The 19381-nt window shown below is 41.6% G+C and overlaps 1 protein-coding gene across 1 annotated transcript in view; it reads left to right on the plus strand.

Annotated features, from left to right (window-relative positions):
- Positions 1-5482: 5482 nt before the first annotated feature.
- Positions 5483-19381, plus strand: part of LOC139364473 (zinc finger protein 180-like) — a 28672-nt gene continuing 14773 nt past the window's right edge. Inside the window, exon 1 of the mRNA XM_071101258.1 lies at positions 5483-6009. Within this exon, the coding sequence (XP_070957359.1) occupies positions 5688-6009 (322 nt within the window). The 5' untranslated portion in view covers positions 5483-5687. The remainder of the gene's footprint in view (positions 6010-19381) is intronic.

Genomic DNA, 19381 nt, shown 5'->3' on the forward strand with positions numbered 1-19381 from the left:
GTAGCCTGACAGCTAATGACCACTTCGTTGGAATCAGAGGCTTTGTCAAAGGGGTGGCTGGACCAGCGAAACACATCTTGCACTCTGTCTGTGCGCACAGCGTCGGCTTCAGCTAGTAAGGTCTCGTATGGGACCCTTGTCAGGCGATGGAGTGCACTGGCTCGTACGAAGGGCTCTCTGCTCAAAGCATCTGCAACAACATTTATTTTTCCAGGGATGTACTTGATGTCAAACTCGTACGGTGCCAGCTTGGCGACCCATCTCTGTTCACAAGCATCAAGCTTAGCTTTGGTCAGAATGTATGTCAAGGGATTATTATCCGTCCATACCGTGAACTGCTGTCCCCGTAGCCAGTGGTGGAACTTGTCACAGATAGCCCATTTCATGGCAAAGAACACGAGCCTGTGCGCAGGATACCTTGACTGTGCATAACTGAGGGACTTGCTCGCGAAGGCTATAGGTCTCGCTGTAGTTCCCGGTTCCTGCACCTGAGAAAGCACAGCACCTAAGCCATTGCTGGATGCATCCACCGAGAGTAGAAAGGGTTTTTCGAAGTTGGGGTGAGCCAACAAAACCTGGTCCAGTAAGGCTTGCTTTAGCTGGAATAAGGCCTGTCTGCATTCTGTTGTCCAGTCGGCAGCCGTCAACTTCCTGACAGGTGAGCTTCGCTTCTTTTTCCAGCGTGGAGCCTTGTGTCCAGTAGTCAATCCAAAGAGAGGCTTTGCAATGGTCGAGCAACCTTCAATGAACTGTTGATAATACACCACCATCCCAAGGAATGACCTCAATTTCTTCTGAGATGGAATGTCAGTGCCATCTTTCATCAGATCAGCTTCTGTTACTCCTGTAATGGCCCTCACCTTCTCAGGGTCTGTAGCTACACCATCCACACTAATGATATGCCCCAGAAACTTCACAGACCTCTGCAGAAAGTTACACTTTTTTGGCGCCAACTTCAGGTTGTGAGCCTTGAGACGCTCAAAAAACATTTCCAGGCTCTATAGCCAGATCTTCAGTGGGCGCATAGACCAAGACATTGTCAAGGTAACACAGCAGGCTAAGAAAGTTCTGATCCCCAAAGATGTTTAGCATCATCCTCATAAAGGTTGCCGGACTATTACATAACCCCTGTGGCATTCGATTGTATTCGTACAATCCAAATGGCGACGTAAAAGCTGTGAATCGCCGGTCATCCTCATGCACTTCCACATTGTAGTAGCCAGAGGTAAGGTCCATTGTCGAGAAAAAGGCATTTCCACCTAACGCAGCCAGCGCGTCAGCCTGGTGAGGGAGTGGGTGGGCGTCTTTGATGGTGTGAGCATTGAGCAAACGAAAATCAGTACAGAGTCTCAGGTCTCCAGACTTCTTCCATACAAGGACAAGGGGAGAGGCAAACTCACTACTTGACTTCCTTATGATATCAAGTTCTTCCATCTCATTCAATGCTTGTTTGAGCTTCTCATAATTATTTGGTGAAAGGCGTCGGTAGGGCATCCGAAAGGGTTTCTCATCACTCAGTTGAATGCGGTGAAGACATCCGGAAGCTTTTCCACAATCCAACTTGCGCCTGGAAAAAATAGACTGGTACTCAGCTATGAGCTGGATGAGTTTCTTCTTACCAGCAGGATACGCTTGACAGGAGGAGACATCAATATCAGTCAAACCTAAGTCACGTAAGACCTCAGGATCGCTTGAACTGTCAGGTCCGTCAGTATCGTGAAGTTGGCTGGAACCGTCAGTCAGTGTCAAGTTATCTTGGCAGTCAGTGAGTATATCAGCCGTTCTCTGCACTTGCTGCTGGAAAGCTGCTGATGAATCATCATTCACACACAAACAGTCAAAGTCCTCTAGAGCCATGCAAGGAAAGACATCGGCTAAAGTGGCGTTTCGTCTCAATGTCACTGTCTTCTGAGAAGGGTTTATCACTCTAACAGGGAGTCACCCATCCCCCCGCAATAGAGCTGCTGTCCTCCCTACCAGTATTGACCTTGGTGTTGACCTTGAACTGCTGGGCTCAATGACAACAGCACTGCCAGCTGATAGATTCTGAGTGTTTCGTAGTCTGCCCCAGACTAAGTGCTCCTGCATAAGCTCTAGAGTCACAGCCCCTTTTAGTCTCACAGTTCCAACTTTGTCAGGTACTTCACTGTCTCTCCATCTCTCCACATTAGCCATCATATCGATTAGCTTGCTCTCCTCACCCACGTCACACACAGGAGTATAAACCCTCTTCCAGAGATCTCCATCCGTCTTCAGGTGGCGAATCAAGTGCTTTAGGAGATTGCTGCCCAAGATGAGGTCATCACTCTGGCCTTCCACCACCAGTGTAGGAACAGCAACTCTACATCCGTAAACCTCCATCTCCAGCTCACATACTCCCAAAGGCCTCGTCTTCAACCCACCACAACCAACCAAGACTACCTCTGTAAGACTCAATGATGGACTTTTCAACACTCCTGCATGCAACAGTTCAGGTAAGACCCTAGAGCTCAAGGTACAAGCCATGGATCCACTGTCAAGCATAGCTCTCACTTTTACTTCTCCTCCTATTAACACCTTGGCATAGAATAAATCATCATACGGGGTAAGTCTCTGTGTGTTCTGCATTATGATACTCTTCTCAGTCTCCATTTCGTCACAAACACTTTTATATACAGACTCCAAATCAACAGCTCTCACTGATGGGGACTCTACAAAAGGCCCAACACTCTCCCATTCTACATGCAGGCCTACTAGTTTTCCGGGAGCTGAGCAGTGATTACTGTAGGGACTCCACCAGCTGTGCTCAGAGCTGCGGCCTTGGGGCACTGAGAGCGTGCGTGGCCAGCTACATGACAAAGAAAGCAGAGGTGATTGGCCCTGCAGTGAAAGTAAGTATCATGTCCAGCATCCCCGCACACGTTACATGGCCCATTAGACTTCACTTTGCTCCTATTCCCTTTTTGGAACTTATGGTCAGACTATTGTGGCCTCTGCTCCAGCACACGCTCCAGCATTGCAAGGATACGTTCCATCGGCTCAGCTGAGCCCTGAATAGTCTGGGCTGGGTAAGGCAACGTATTGGGTGCTTGCATGTGGGTTCTCACAGCAGGCATGGTGATCGGCATGACAGCACCAACTTCCTGCTTCATTGTTGCGATGGCTGGGGTCAACTTAGATAAGTGAGAGTACCTCCGCTCCCTCCTGTATTCATCCAGCCTCTCATGAACATCTGCAGCAGTCCACTGCTGTAATGGCTTGCACTTAAAGATAAGCGACAGTTCAGCATTAGGGCAATGTCTGATGAACATGGCTGTGAGCTCACGAGATGGGTCTTCAACACTTTTTTCCTGTCTCTTTAGACAATCTTCAGCAACCTCCATAGCCCTGTTCAGTCTGAGCCAATATTCAAATGGTTGTTCATCAGTCAGAGGTAATGTGGCATAAAAGTCAGCAAGGGGCATGCTTGAAAAAACAGTGTCATTAAAATGTTGTTTCAGTATGTCCACGATGGGACTCGGGCCTTTAGATATTTCAATGGAGGGATTGCTGCGTATGCCAACTTTAACAACATCGCGGGCCATTCCCATAAGCCTGCCCATAACCTCAACTGCTTGGTCCATCACAGACACGCCCCTCTTACGCATGTAAACCATTACCATATCCTCCCACTCATGCACTGTGCACTTTTCAGAGCCATCCCCCCGAAAGTACACCGGTTCCCTGATATCAGACTTCAATACCAGGTTCAGGCCTGACACATCCATACCCCTCGAGCTGCATACACTCCCCATAACATTGTCCCCAACATGTCCAACAATTGCCTTTGACTCCAAACAGGAGGCAATGTTCTCCCCAATGGAATGACCAATCTGCTGTACTATGTCTGCTATGAAATCCATGGAGACCTCCCCAATCCCTGTATTTGGCAAAACTCTTTCATACACATCCTTGGGCGTGTCCATGGGTAAACTATCATCAAAACCCTCCAGTTTGGGCATAGGTGTAGAAGTAACTGGAATTTTGGCCGAACCCCTACCAACAGATGGTGACAGATTAAATGACAGGAAACCCCTACCTCTCCCAACACCTTCCATTTTAACAATGGGAAATCAACACCCTAATAAAAATGTAAATAGCAAAACATGTGTATATATATATATATATTTTAAACCTCACGTCAAAATCTAACCTATATCTAGTACACTGGTAAAACTCACCCTACTTATATCAGATATACATTAGAATTGCAAATAAACTAGTAACACAAAAGATATCATTTATCTTTGAAGAGCCTCAGCCAGAGAAATCATCAATTTCGATAATAAAACGTTCTAGTGGCGCCCTCTTGAGGCAAAATGCGATATCGCCATGAACTGCACCAGCAACGTCTTATCTGATTCTTCAACAGCAACCACGGCGAAGTTCTGAGATGGAAATCCAGCGAAGGATGATCCGATCCAGAAGAACGGTCATGGCACCACTGTAACAGTACTCGTCTTGCGTTGTGTACAATCAGTCATCTACATGGAACTCCAACATGTAGCACCAGTCATGTAGCTTTATTCTGATAAGAACGACACAAAATTGCACGTCATGCAATGCACGTCTCACCATCCAACTCTGCACTCACACGCACGCTGGTTTGGTGCTTGTTCACTGGGGTAGTTACCAAAATAATACAATTACAATATACAATATAATATCTTTAACAATGTACCTGATAAGAACGACACAAAATTGCACGTCATGCAATGCACGTCTCACCATCCAACTCTGCACTCACGCACTGTACAAAATATATGAACCCCCCCACCAGACACAGTAAGTTGCTAGCTAATACTGGCGGGAATTCTCTACAACAAAATGCACAACAAATATTCTCCAAAATCCGCTGCATCTTATGTGTGATGTTCGAATAACATTTACAAACAATTTGATATAAATTGTACATTTAAATAATCACTTGAGAGTATAAAAATCACTTTGATGTACAGTGCTTTGCAACCAACAACTTACCGCTGGTTTGGTGCTTGTTCACTGGGACGATTCTAACTGGAACATCCCCCCTCGTATGCAAGCTACGCAAACCAGCCAATAAGATGCCATGTTGAGTAGGTGAAGGCAAAACAAACTCAAACCAAAAACCCATTGGCTTAACAATAAAGTGGCAAGGGGAATCACCAATATAACCCTGTTACACCTCTGGGGTCAAAATGATGTCAGAAGTATGGTTCAATGCAAATGTGTAGTGGGTGTAAAGTTTGTTTTAAATTCTCACTCATTAAACACGAATGCTTAACACATGCTTCTCTTCGAACGACTTAATATAATATTAAACTTTTATGAAATAAATGAAAAATAAACGTTTGGTTCCTCAACTCCACTCCAGTCAGCAGATGGCGATGTGCGTCTTTTAGGTTCAGGCGAAGCTGCCAGTGTGACGTATAATCTAGTGGACGGGACGCTCCTTCAACAACAACAGCTAGTCAGACACCTCGGTAGCTTTCTAGCAAACATAGCTACAACATTCAAGCTCTTTACACTGTTTTGGTGTATATTAGTCGCTGTGTATTAAATACACTTCTGTCGTATGTACTTGTTGGCCCATTTAATTATATATTTACGTTGTTTGTCAGCTAGCTGGTTTGCTAAGTTAGCTTAGAACTAGGCTAGTCGCTAATGCTAGCTAGCTAACATCCCCGACCATGAGTTCACTAAGCTACTCTCCTCCTGATAAAGAAGAGGGGGTCTGCTGGACGGAGGAAGAAGCTCTTGTCAAAGAGGAGGAGGAAGAGGGGGCTGTTACAAATCAAAAACAAGTAGAGGGTGAGGCTGTTACCGTGAAAGAAGAAGATAAATACATTTCAGTGAAAGAAGAGGAAGACACGTTCAGAGTGAAAGAGGAGGAGGATGTTACAGTAAAAGAAGAGAAAGAGGAAGATGCAGTTTTTGGAGTGAAAGAGGAGGAGGGGGAGATGACTGTCACATTGGAGGAAGAAGAGGAGGTTGGAGATCAGTTTAACACCAGTAAGTACCGTCTCTGCAGTCGTTGAACCAATATGCAGTAAAGGGGTTCTACTCTTTAATGTTGTTCTATAGGAACGGCTGAAGCTACACTACAAAACTATCAACAAAACGTTAACAATTGATCAAATGCATCCAATGACAATGCCTGAAATACTGAAGTCCTCATTATCTCCTATTATATTAGCCCAAGATGTAGTCTCAGAGGGGCAATCAGCAGTTGTTACATCCATTTTGGGACTTGTACATTAATGATATGTACCATCTGTTTCGTGAAGAATTCTCTTATAAATGCCTTAGGAGCTTAGTTAAACTGTCATACCCCAGCAGAACCCCAAATATAAGATTTTTTTATTCGAACGTTTGTCATTAAATATAAACAAACACTTTATATCCTCAAAACATGGTCAAAACTAGAACTAGAATGCAACCCTTCATATCATGGAGGGTTGCATTTCTCCAGCCCCATCCCTCAGCTTTTTACCGAAACGGTAAAGGTCGTATGCTTTGTTATTGTTTCTACTGCTGATTGCTGCCCCCGTTACTCCTCAAGTTCCAAGGACTGTATGTTTTTCAGAGGTAGACTGGCTCTGGCAGGTAAAATAGTCAAATAATCCACCTAAATGTGAATCGATTCTCAATTGTGATACGTTTCTGGAAACATAAATTGCTGTACTTTCATGTCACGTCAACATAAGTTCACACATTACTTTCATATCACATCAAAATAATTCCACACAATAGTTTCAAATTACATCAAAATAGGTAACCAGTCGCGAAGCCCCAAAAGGTAAACCAAATTATTTTCTCCTCATTTCTCCTTCCTTCAAGCTTATTTTTCTTCTTTGCACTTTTATGGCGGTTGGCAACCAACTTTAAGGTGCATTACCACCATCAATTGGACTGGAGTGTGGACCTCAGTTCATCTTTCAATCACCCACGTGGGTATATACCAAGACAGTCATGAAGAGGGCACAACAAAACCTTTTCCCACTCAGGAGACTGAAAATATTTGGCATGGGTCCCCAGATCCTCAAAAGGTAATCAGCTGCACCATCGAGAGCATCCTGACCGGTTGCATCACCGCCTGGTATGGCAACTGCTCGGCATCTGAACGTAAGGTGCTACAGAGGGTAGTGCGAACTGCCCAGTACATCACTGTGGCCAAGCTTCCTGCCGTCCAGGACCTATTTAATAGGCTGTGTCAGAGGAAACAACAAGCGGTACCGGAGCACCAAGTCTTGGACCAATAGTCTCCTAAACAGCTACTACCCCCCCAAGCCATAAGACTGCTGAACAATTAATAAAATCGCCACTGGACAATTTACATTGACCCCCCCCCCCCCACCCCCTCCCTTTTGTGCAATGCTGATACTCACTGGTTGTTTGTTACCTATGCATAGTCACTACTCCCCCACCTTCATGTACAGATTACCTCAACTAGCCTGTACCCCAGCACACTGACTCGGTACCGGTGCCCCCTGTATATAGCCTCGTTATTGTTATTCTCATTGTGCTACTTTTTATTACTACTTTTTATTTTAGTCTACTTGGTAAACCTTTTCTTCTTGAACTGCACTGTTGGTTAAGGGCTTGTAAGTAAATAATTTCACAGTAAAGTCTAAGTTGGTGTCTTGACGGATTTGTGAAAAGATTTCCCGTTTTAAACTGGATATTTTTTCAGGACAAGATGCTAGAATATGCATATAATTGACAGCTTTGAATAGAAAACACTCTAACGCTTCCAAAACTGTAAAGATATTGTCTGTGAGTATAACAGAACTGATGTTGCAGGCGAAAACCTGAGAAAAATCCAATCCGGAAGTGCCCCAGGTTTTGAAAGCGCTGCGTGCCAGTGAGTCCCCATTCAGCTGTGAATGTGCTATGAACCAGGTTATGCTTTCTACGTATTCCCCAAGGTGTCTACAGCATTGTGACGTAGTTTTACGCATTTATGTTGAAGAATACCCGTAGGGGGCTACATTGCGCAAGTGGTCACACGATGCTCCCTGAGAGAAAATCTTGCGTAAAGTACAGAGGTAGCCATTATTCAAATCGCTTCTACTGAGAAACCAATTGTCCCGGTGGATATATTATCAAATAGATATTTGAAAAACACCTTGAGGATTGATTCTAAACAACGTTTGCCATGTTTCTGTCGATATTATGGAGCTAATTTTGAATATTTTTCGGCGTTGTCGTGGCCGCAATTTCCGGTCAATTTCTCAGCCAAACGTGAAGAACAAACGAAGCTATTTCGCCTACAAAAATAAACTTTTGGGAAAAAATGAACTTTGGCTATCTACCAGGGAGTGAGTGATGTGAAAACATCTGAAGTTCATCAAAGGTAAACGATTTAATTTGATTGCTTTTCTGATTTTTGTGACAAGGTTGCCTGCTGCTAGCAAGGCATAATGCTATGCTAGGCTATCGATAAACTTACACAAATGCTTGTCTAGCTTTGGCTGTAAAGCATATTTAGAAAATCTGAGATGACAGGGTGATTAACAAAAGGCTAAGCTGTGTTCCAATATATTTCACTTGTGATTTTCATGAATAGGAATATTTTCTAGGAAGATTTATGTCTGTTGCGTTATGCTAATTAGTGTCAGATGATGACAACAGTCCTGTTCACGGGATGGGGTGTCACTAGAGGTTAACTGCACCTGTTTGAACTCGTTACCTGTATAAAAGACACCTGTCCACACACTCAATCAAACAGACTCCAACCTCTCCACAATGGCCAAGACCAGAGAGCTGTGTAAGGACATCAGGGATAAAATTGTAGACCTGCACAATGCTGGGATGGGCTACAGGACAATAGGCAAGCAGCTTGGTGAGAAGGCAACAACTGTTGGCGCAATTATTAGAAAATGGAAGAAGTTCAAGATGATGGTCAATCACACTCGGTCTGGGGCTCCATGCAAGATCTCACCTTGATCATGAGGAAGGTGAGGGATCAGCCCAGAACTACACGGCAGGACCTGGAAGAAGGAAGAAGAAGGATGAGTACAACCCCAAGAACACCATCCCAACCGTGAAGCATGGAGGTGGAAACATCATTCTTTGGGGATGCTTTTCTGCAAAGGGGACAGGACGACTGCACCGTATTGAGGGGAGTATGGATGGGGCCATGTATCGCGAGATCTTGGCCAACAACATCCTTCCCTCAGTAAGAGCATTGAAGATGGGTCGTGGCTGGGTCTTCTAGCATGACAACGACCCCAAACACACAGCCAGGGCAACTAAGGAGTGGCTCCGTAAGAAGCATCTCAAGGTCCTGGAGTGGCCTAGCCAGTCTCCAGACCTGAACCCAATAGAAAATCTTTGAAGGGAGCTGAAAGTCCGTATTGCCCAGCGACACCCCCGAAACCTGAAGGATCTGGAGAAGGTCTGTATGGAGGAGTGGGCCAAAATCCCTGCTGCAGTGTGTGCAAACCTGGTCAAGAACTACAGGAAACGTATGATCTCTGTAATTGCAAACAAAGGTTTCTGTATCAAATATTAAGTTCTGCTTTTCTGATGTATCAAATACTTATGTCATGCAATAAAATGCAATTGAATTTCTTAAAAATCATACAATGTGGATTTTTGTTTTAGATTCCGTCTCTCGCAGTTGAAGTGTACCTATGATAAAAATTACAGACCTCTACATATTTTGTAAGTAGGAAAACCTGCAAAATCGGCAGTGTATCAAATACTTGTTCTCCCCACTGTGTGTATATATATATATATATATATATATATATATATTTTTTTTTTTAAATGTTTGACAACCCTCCCCAGACGTGTCTCATTATTGGGATTCATTGCTGATTTCTACCTGTAGCTCACAGTGAGGTGTGTAGTGATACAGGTTAAGGGCCCTGTTGGAGATTGGTGGTTGGTAGCGGAGTCAAGGGAACAAGCAGGGTTGGACACGGCCACGTTATTATCCCCACACAGTCTCTGTGGTTCATATGAACCCCATTCATGGGAATTAGATTTGATTACAAATCTCCCTTGTCTGTTACTACAGAAGGGTTCCCCCTGTCCCATTCCCAGCTAGGTTACGAGGCGCTTTGTCACCAGTACCTATGACTGGTTGATAGGGTAGTGGTTTCCGTCTGGCCACTCTACAATAAAGGTCTGATTGGTGGAGTGCTGCAGAGATGATTGTCCTTCTGGAAGGTTCTCCCATCTCCACAGAATAACTTTGAAGCTCTGGCAGATTGACCATCAGGTTTTTGGTCACCTCCCTGACCAAGGCCCTTCTCCCCCAATCGCTCAGTTTGGCCAGGTGACCAGCTCTAGAAAGAGTATTCCATTTAAGAATGATGGAGGCCACTGTGTTCTTGGAGATCTTCAATGCTGCAGAATTTTTTGGGGTACCCTTCCCCAGATCTGTGCCTCGACACAATCCTGTCTTGGAGCTCTTAAGGACAGTTCTTTCGACCTCATGGCTTGTTTTTTGCTCTGACATGCACTGTCAACTGTGGGACCATATATAGACAAGTGTGTGCCTTCCAAATCATATCCAATCAATTGAATTTACCACAGGTGGACTCTGAACAAGTTGGAAATACATCTCAAGGAAGATTAGTGGAAACAAGATGCACCTGAAAGCAATTTCGAGTCTAATTGCAAAGGGTCCGAATACTTATGTAAATAAGGTATTTCTGTTTATTAACTGTTTTCACTTTGTCATTATGGGCTATTGATGACACCCCTCTAAAACCAGATAGCCTAACCATCAGAAAAAACTCTTCCTTAGCCTACTCCTCCCACTGCTGCTGGCCTTTGTAAATTCTGATGTTATGCTCCTATAGTTTCTGTCAATAGACTACACCAGCAGTCGTTATGCTCCTATAGTTTCTGGTAATAGACTACACCAGCAGTCAGCAACCTTTTCCATTTGTAGTGCCAATTTATCTGACCATTTCTACTGATCTGGTGCCAGTTATGATTTTCATATTCACATTTTACTGGAACATTTTAATTTAATTTATAATAATAATAATAATTATAATAGTCTTTATCTCAACATCATTCTCTGTGGTTAATCTACATTCTATTTAAATGAAAATTATAAATACATTTTTTATTTCCATTGCTAAATTTAAATAACCTACATAAAGCTAAAAAATGCTAACATTGCAGCCTGCAGGTTGAAAATATCCTAATAAAAATAAATATCTTAACTCAAATTGGCTGCACATGGCCTGTCTACAACGAACTTGAAACATTGTATCAATTATCAACTGGGTCGTCCCACAACTTGAGTTTGCAAGCTTGCAACATTGTATAAAATATTCTGGGCCCTTAGTTTCCCTCGCCATTGAGTTCGGGACAGACACAGCTGTCGGCTATTTGTGCAAAGGATAAGAAGTAATCAGGTATTTTATGACATTTCCACTGCATCAGAGCACTACATTTTTCCCTTTTATGCCGAGTGGTAACCAAGTGGTGAGAGTTGGAAATATTTTACGAAAATACTTTGAGGAACTATTGTCATTAGCAATTGATTTTGATTAGACTTTGTTTACTTGCTGTTTGAGGTGAAGAAAAAAATACTTTGAGAAGCTCCACAACTCATTAGTGGTGGTGCGTTAAGACAATCAGAAATACTATCAGACATCCCCAAATGTGCACATTTATAGGCCTACATAAGCACGCAGGACAGGTAGTCTAGTCCTACTTCTATATGTGTAATCGGGTGCCCGTCCTTACTCAACATTGACAGGAGTGTTTCAATCAAAAGACAATTAATAAATTGACAAAACTGACGCGCCTTGAAGGGTCAGGTCTGGGTGGTCTGCCAGGGGCCGTTTTGTTTAGTATCTGTTTGGGTCGGCATTGGGAATGATTGTATTTCCCCATAGTATGTTGTAACGAGGTTGACCGACTGAAACGGAGTGTAACTTTGATTATATTTACTCTTCACTGATGGAGGGAAATGAGGTACAACACCTGTTTGGCCCCTCCCTTTCCTGGGACGGTGAAGAGCGGTATTACATTTAAGGAATAAATCCGAGCCTCACGCTCATCACCTGTTGAAGGCGGGGCTTCCAGCGAGGTGTGAATTTAATAGTATGTTGTACCTAGTTTCCCTCATTCAGGGAACAGTAGTTATAGTCATAACATGTGGATTTAATAGTATGTTGTACCTCGTTTCCCCCCTTCAGGGAACAGTAGTTATAATCATAACATGTGGATTTAATAGTATGTTGTACCTAGTTTACCTCCTTCAAGGAACAGTAGTTATATTCATAACGTGTGGATTTAATAGTATGTTTTACCTCTTTTCCCTCCTTCAGGGAACAGTAGTTGTAGTCATATGATGAACTTCAACTTAAATACGGGATCTTGCTGTCGGACAGTTTTTGGTATTCTGAAATGCTCTCTAACTATGTAACATTTAGTGGCTCCTTATGTTACGCTGGGAAAACAGTTTTCATGGGCACAGAAATCCTAAATCATTTCAGGATTAGCAAAATCCAATGTTTCTAACCGAGAGTCACCTTAACTTTATTGACAACACCCAAATGGATACTGTCATTTACGCGGTTCTTCAATAATTACACATCATTCTTAATACTGTAGCAATTTAGTTACAGTCACATGTTCAACTATCGTCAGCTGATCCAGGAAATCATTTTCTGAATGACAGTCACATGACAAACATCACGACATGCAACAACAACCAAAGTACTTCAAATCAAATGTATTTATAAAGCCCTTCTTACATCAGCTGATATCTCAAAGTGCTGTACAGAAACCCAGCCTAAAACAACAAACAGCAAGCAATGCAGGTGTAGAAGCATTCATTACTCTGGTAAAGACCATTATGATATGCTCCACATTGGATCCAACATCCCTAACAAATTGATGTTTATAATGTGTTATTGTCTGCTTGATTTACAGTAGGGTCTCATTAGTCTGTTTGGACACAGAGATACTTAACTCATAATGTGTAGAGAACTGTTCCTTGATGGATAGGCTATTACACAACACACAGAGCTATTTTCCTTAATTCAGAACATTTAGAATGACAAAACATTACAGAGTAACCTAGTGGGATTATTCACAAAATTATCTGATGATCAGGTTTTGAAATGTAATGACAAAGACATTTTAGTTTCCATATTTCACCTGAAATATTAAATGATTTATAGTCTGAGGTCTACGTTGTTGTTAGGTGAAGTTATGGGTCCTACAGTAGGTCTATGTTATTGTTAGGTGAAGTTATGGGTCCTACAGTAGGTCTATGTTGTTGTTAGTTGAAGTTATGGGTCCTACAGTAGTTCTATGTTGTTCAGTGATGTTATGGGTCCTACAGTAGGTCTATGTTATTGTTAGGTGTAGTATGGGTCCTACAGTAGGTCTATGTTGTTCAGTGAAGTTATGGGTCCTATAGTTGATGTATGTTATTGCTAGGTGAAGTTATGGGTCCTACAGTAAGTATATGTTATTGTTAGCTGAAGTTATTGGCCAATTTGCGTACACTTAGTTTACAAACGCTCATTGACAGACTTGTAGCAAAGCTATCCAAAGAGCATTTTACTGGTGGAAGTGTTTTTTTAAAGTATACAGCAGTTGATTTGCGACAACACATATTATATTAAGCAGGACATTCAAAGGAGCCTTACAATTTTAATCCAAAGTAGTGTGAAATATACTCATAAGCAACCTGGAAATGAAGACTATTTTTGCTGTCAGCCTATGAGAAATCCCCTGACTTTTCCCACATGGTGGTGAATTAGTGAATAGACACAGAGTTTAATGTGAGTTTCCTTGAGTAGCACTCATGATCTTGCACTGTAATATCCAGAATACATTGTGAAAAACTAAAATCTTTGCTCACAGGCAGATATATTACATCCATAACTAGTGGTTTCCTCACTAGCAGATATACTACATCCATAACTAGTGGTTTCCTCATTACCAGATATACTACATCCATAACTAGTTGTTTCCTCATTACCAGATATACTACATCCATAACTAGTGGTTTCCTCATTACCAGATATACTAGATCCATAACTAGTGGTTTCCTCATTACCAGATATGCTACATCCATAACTAGTTGTTTCCTCATTACCAGATATACTAGATCCATAACTAGTGGTTTCCTCATTACCAGATATGCTACATCCATAACTAGTGGTTTCCTCATTACCAGATATACTACATCCATAACTAGTGGTTTCCTCATTACCAGATATACTACGTCCATAACTAGTGGTTTCCTCATTAGCAGATATACTACGTCCATAACTAGTGGTTTCCTCATTACCAGATATACTACATCCATAACTAGTGGTTTCCTCATTACCAGATATACTACGTCCATAACTAGTGGTTTCCTCATTACCAGACATACTACATCCATAACTAGTGGTTTCCTCATTACCAGATATACTAGATCCATAACTAGTGTTTTCCTCATTACCAGATATACTAGATCCATAACTAGTGGTTTCCTCATTACCAGATATACTACGTCCATAACTAGTGGTTTCCTCATTACCAGACATACTACACCCATAACTAGTGGTTTCCTCATTACCAGATATACTAAATCCATAACTAGTGGTTTCCTCATTACCAGATACAGTGGGGCAAAAAAGTATTTAGTCAGCCACCAATTGTGCAAGTTCTCCCACTTAAAAAGATGAGAGAGGCCTGGAATTTTCATCATAGGTACACTTAAACTATAAAAGACAAAATGAGAAAAAAAATCCAGAAAATCACATTGTAGGATTTTTAATGAATTTATTTGAAAATTATGGTGGAAAATAAGTATTTGGTCAATAACAAAAGTTTATCTCAATACTTTGTTATATACCCTTTGTTGGCAATGACAGAGGTCAAACATTTTCTGTAAGTCTTCACAAGTTTTTCACACACTGTTGCTGGTATTTTGGCCCATTCCTCCATGCAGATCTCCTCTAGAGCAGTGATGTTTTGGGGCTGTTGCTGGGCAACACAGACTTTCAACTCCCTCCAAAGATTTTCATTCTTTCCTTTAAACGGATCAGTCGTCTTGGTCATTTTGTAGAAAAACAGCCCCAAAGCATGATGTTTCCACCCCCATGCTTCACAGTAGGTATGGTGTTCTTTGGATGCAACTCAGCATTCTTTGTCCTCCAAACACGACGAGTTGAGTTTATACCAAAAAGTTATATTTTGGTTTCATCTGACCATATGACATTCTCCCAATCTTCTTCTGGATCATCCAAATGCTCTCTAGCAAACTTCAGACGGGCCTGGACATGTACTGGCTTAAGCAGGGGGACACGTCTGGCACTGCAGGATTTGAGTCCCTGGCGGCGTAGTGTGTTACTTATGGTAGGCTTTGTTACTTTGGTCCCAGCTCTCTGCAGGTCATTCACTAGGACCCCCGTGTGGTTCTGGGATTTTTGCTCACCGTTCTTGTGATCATTTTGACCCCACGGGGTGAGATCTTGCGTGGAGCCCCAGATCGAGGGAGATTATCAGTGGTCTTGTATGTCTTCCATTTCCTAATAATTGCTCCCACAGTTGATTTCTTCAAACCAAGCTGCTTACCTATTGCAGATTCAGTCTTCCCAGCCTGGTGCAGGTCTACAATTTTGTTTCTGGTGTCCTTTGACAGCTCTTTGGTCTTGGCCGTGGTGGAGTTTGGAGTGTGACTGTTTGGGGTTGTGGACAGGTGTGTCTTTTATACTAAGTTATAAGTTCAAACAGGTGCCATTAATACAGGTAATGAGTGGAGGACAGAGGAGCCTCTTAAAGAAGTTACAGGTCTGTGAGAGCCAGAAATCTTGCTTGTTTGTAGGTGACCAAATACTTATTTTCCACCATAATTTGCAAATAAATTCATTAAAAATCCTACAATGTGATTTTCTGTTTTTTTTCTTATTTCGTCTGTCATAGTTGAAGTGTACCTATGATGAAAATTACAGGCCTCATCTTTTTAAGTGGGAGAACTTGCACAATTGGTCGCTGGCTAAGTATTTTTTTGCCCCACTGTATACTACATCCATAACTAGTGGTTTCCTCATTAGCAGATATACTACATCCATAACTAGTGGTTTCCCCATTAGCAGATATACTAGATCCATAAATAGTGGTTTCCTCATTACCAGATATGCTACATCCGTAACTAGTGATTTCCTCATTACCAGATACACTAGATCCATAACTAGTGGTTTCCTCATTACCAGATATACTACATCCATAACTAGTGGTTTCCTCATTATCATGGAGGAGTTTATACAACCAGATACTTCCAGCAAAGCATTGCATTTACTCCCTTGGCATTTTTCCTATTTTGTTGCATTAGAACCTGTAATTTAAATGGATTTTTTGGGGGATTTCATTTAATGGACATACACAAAATAGTCCAAATTGGTGAAGTAAAATGAAAAAAATTACTTGTTTAAAAAAAATTGTTAGTCTGTTTGCACACAGATCTAAGTCTAACACAGTCTAAACCCACTGCCCATTTCCACAGGTGTTCTTTATGATAGAAAATAAAGTGGTGATTCACAGAATGAAGTATAGTGTCTTTTTGGGTCATTGAACATTCTTTGTTTTATTTGGTTGTTACTCTAATTTAGTCTGATGATATTGCACACTCACTGTCTGGCTGACAGTCTGTGAACTGAGTTAATCTAGTACCCACAGAATGAATGTTGTGGGTATTTAATTCATATACATTTAAACATTATTTTATTGCCTTTATTTCAATATTATAGATAACATCCCACACTGTAGCACGTTACAGCATGTTCTTTATGTCATTGTTGTAGATGATATCCCACACTGTAGCAGCATAGCCTTTATGTCATTATTATAGATTACGTCCCACACCGTAGCACATATTAGCATTGCATTTATGTCATTATTATAGATGACATCCCACACCGTAGAAGCATAGCCTTTATGTCATTATTATAGATGACATCCCACACTGTAGCAGCATAGCCTTTAGGTCATTATTATAGATGACATCCCACACTGTAGCACGTTACAGCATATTCATTATGTCATTATTTTTGATGATCTCCCACACCGTAGCAGCATTGCCTTTATGTCATTATTATAGAGGACATCCCAAACCGTAGTAGCATAACCTTTATGTCATTATTATAGATGACATCCCACACCGTAGCAGCATAGCCTTTATGTCATTATTATAGATGACATCCCTCACCGTAGCACGTAGCAGCATAACCTTTGTGTCATTATTATAGATGACATCCCACACCGTAGCAGCATAGCCTTTATGTCATTATTGTAAATGACATCCCACACCGTAGTAGCATAGCCTTTATGTCATTATAATAGATGACGTCCCACACCGTAGCACATATTAGCATTGCATTTATGTCATTATTATAGATGACATCCCACACCGTAGAAGCATAGCCTTTATGTCATTATTATAGATGACATCCCACACTGTAGCAGCATAGCCTTTAGGTCATTATTATAGATGACATCCCACACTGTAGCACGTTACAGCATATTCATTATGTCATTATTTTTGATGATCTCCCACACCGTAGCAGCATTGCCTTTATGTCATTATTATAGAGGACATCCCAAACCGTAGTAGCATAACCTTTATGTCATTATTATAGATGACATCCCACACCGTAGCAGCATAGCCTTTATGTCATTATTATAGATGACATCCCTCACCGTAGCACGTAGCAGCATAACCTTTGTGTCATTATTATAGATGACATCCCACACCGTAGCAGCATAGCCTTTATGTCATTATTGTAAATGACATCCCACACCGTAGTAGCATAGCCTTTATGTCATTATAATAGATGACGTCCCACACCGTAGCACATATTAGCATTGCATTTATGTCATTATTATAGATGACATCCCACACCGTAGAAGCATAGCCTTTATGTCATTATTATAGATGACATCCCACACTGTAGCAGCATAGCCTTTAGGTCATTATTATAGATGACATCCCACACTGTAGCACGTTACAGCATATTCATTATGTCATTATTTTTGATGATCTCCCACACCGTAGCAGCATTGCCTTTATGTCATTATTATAGAGGACATCCCAAACCGTAGTAGCATAACCTTTATGTCATTATTATAGATGACATCCCACACCGTAGCAGCATAGCCTTTATGTCATTATTATAGATGACATCCCACACCGTAGCACGTAGCAGCATAACCTTTGTGTCATTATTATAGATGACATCCCACACCGTAGCAGCATAGCCTTTATGTCATTATTATAGATTACATCCTACACCGTAGCACGTAGCAGCATAGCCTTTATGTCATTTTTATAGATGAAATCCCACACCGTCACAGCATAGCTTTTATGTCATTATTGTAGATGACATCCCACACCGTAGCACGTAGCATTTATGTCATTTTTATAGATGACATCCCACACTGTTGCACATAGCAGTGTAGCCTTTATGTTATTATTATAGATGATATCCTACACCGTAGCACATCGCAGCGTAACCTTTAGGTCATTATTATAGATGACATCCCACACGGTAGCAGCATAGCCATTATGTCATTATTATAGATGACATCCCACACCTTAGCACATAGCAGCATAGCCTTTATGTCATTATTATAGAGGACATCCCACACCATAGCAGCATAGCCTTCATGTCATTATTGTTGATCATGTCCCACACCGTAGCACGTAGCAGCATAGCCTTTGTGTCATTATTATAGATTACATCCCACACCGTAGCAGCATAGCCTTTATGTCATTATTGTAGATGACATCCTACACCGTAGCGGCATAGCCTTTATCTCAATATTGTAGATCACGTACCACACCGTAGCACGTAGCAGCATAGCCTTTCGGTCATCATTATAGATGACATCAAACACCGTAGCAGCATAATCTTTATATCATTATTTTAGATGACATCCCACACCGTAGTAGCATAGCCTTTATGTCATTATTATAGATGACATCCTACACCGTAGTACGTAGCAGCATAGCCTTTATGTCATTATTATAGATGACATCCTACACCGTAGCACGTAGCACCATAGCCTTTATGTCATTTTTATAGATGACATCAAACACCAAAACAGCATAGCCTTTAGGTCATTATTATAGAGGACATCCCACACCGTAGCAGCATAGCCTTTATGTCATTATTGTAGATTACGTCCCACACCGTAGCTGGTAGCAGCATAGCCTTTATGTCATTATTATAGGTGACATCCCACACCGTAACACATAGCATTCATGTCATTTTTATAGATGACATCCCACACTGTTGCACATAGCAGTTTAGCCTTTATGTCATTATTATAGATGACATCCCACACCGTAGCAGCATAGCCTTTAGGTCATCATTATAGATGACATCCCACACTGTTGGACGTA

Source organism: Oncorhynchus clarkii, chromosome 13 (genome assembly GCF_045791955.1).
Source record: "Oncorhynchus clarkii lewisi isolate Uvic-CL-2024 chromosome 13, UVic_Ocla_1.0, whole genome shotgun sequence".
NCBI lineage: Eukaryota > Metazoa > Chordata > Actinopteri > Salmoniformes > Salmonidae > Oncorhynchus > Oncorhynchus clarkii.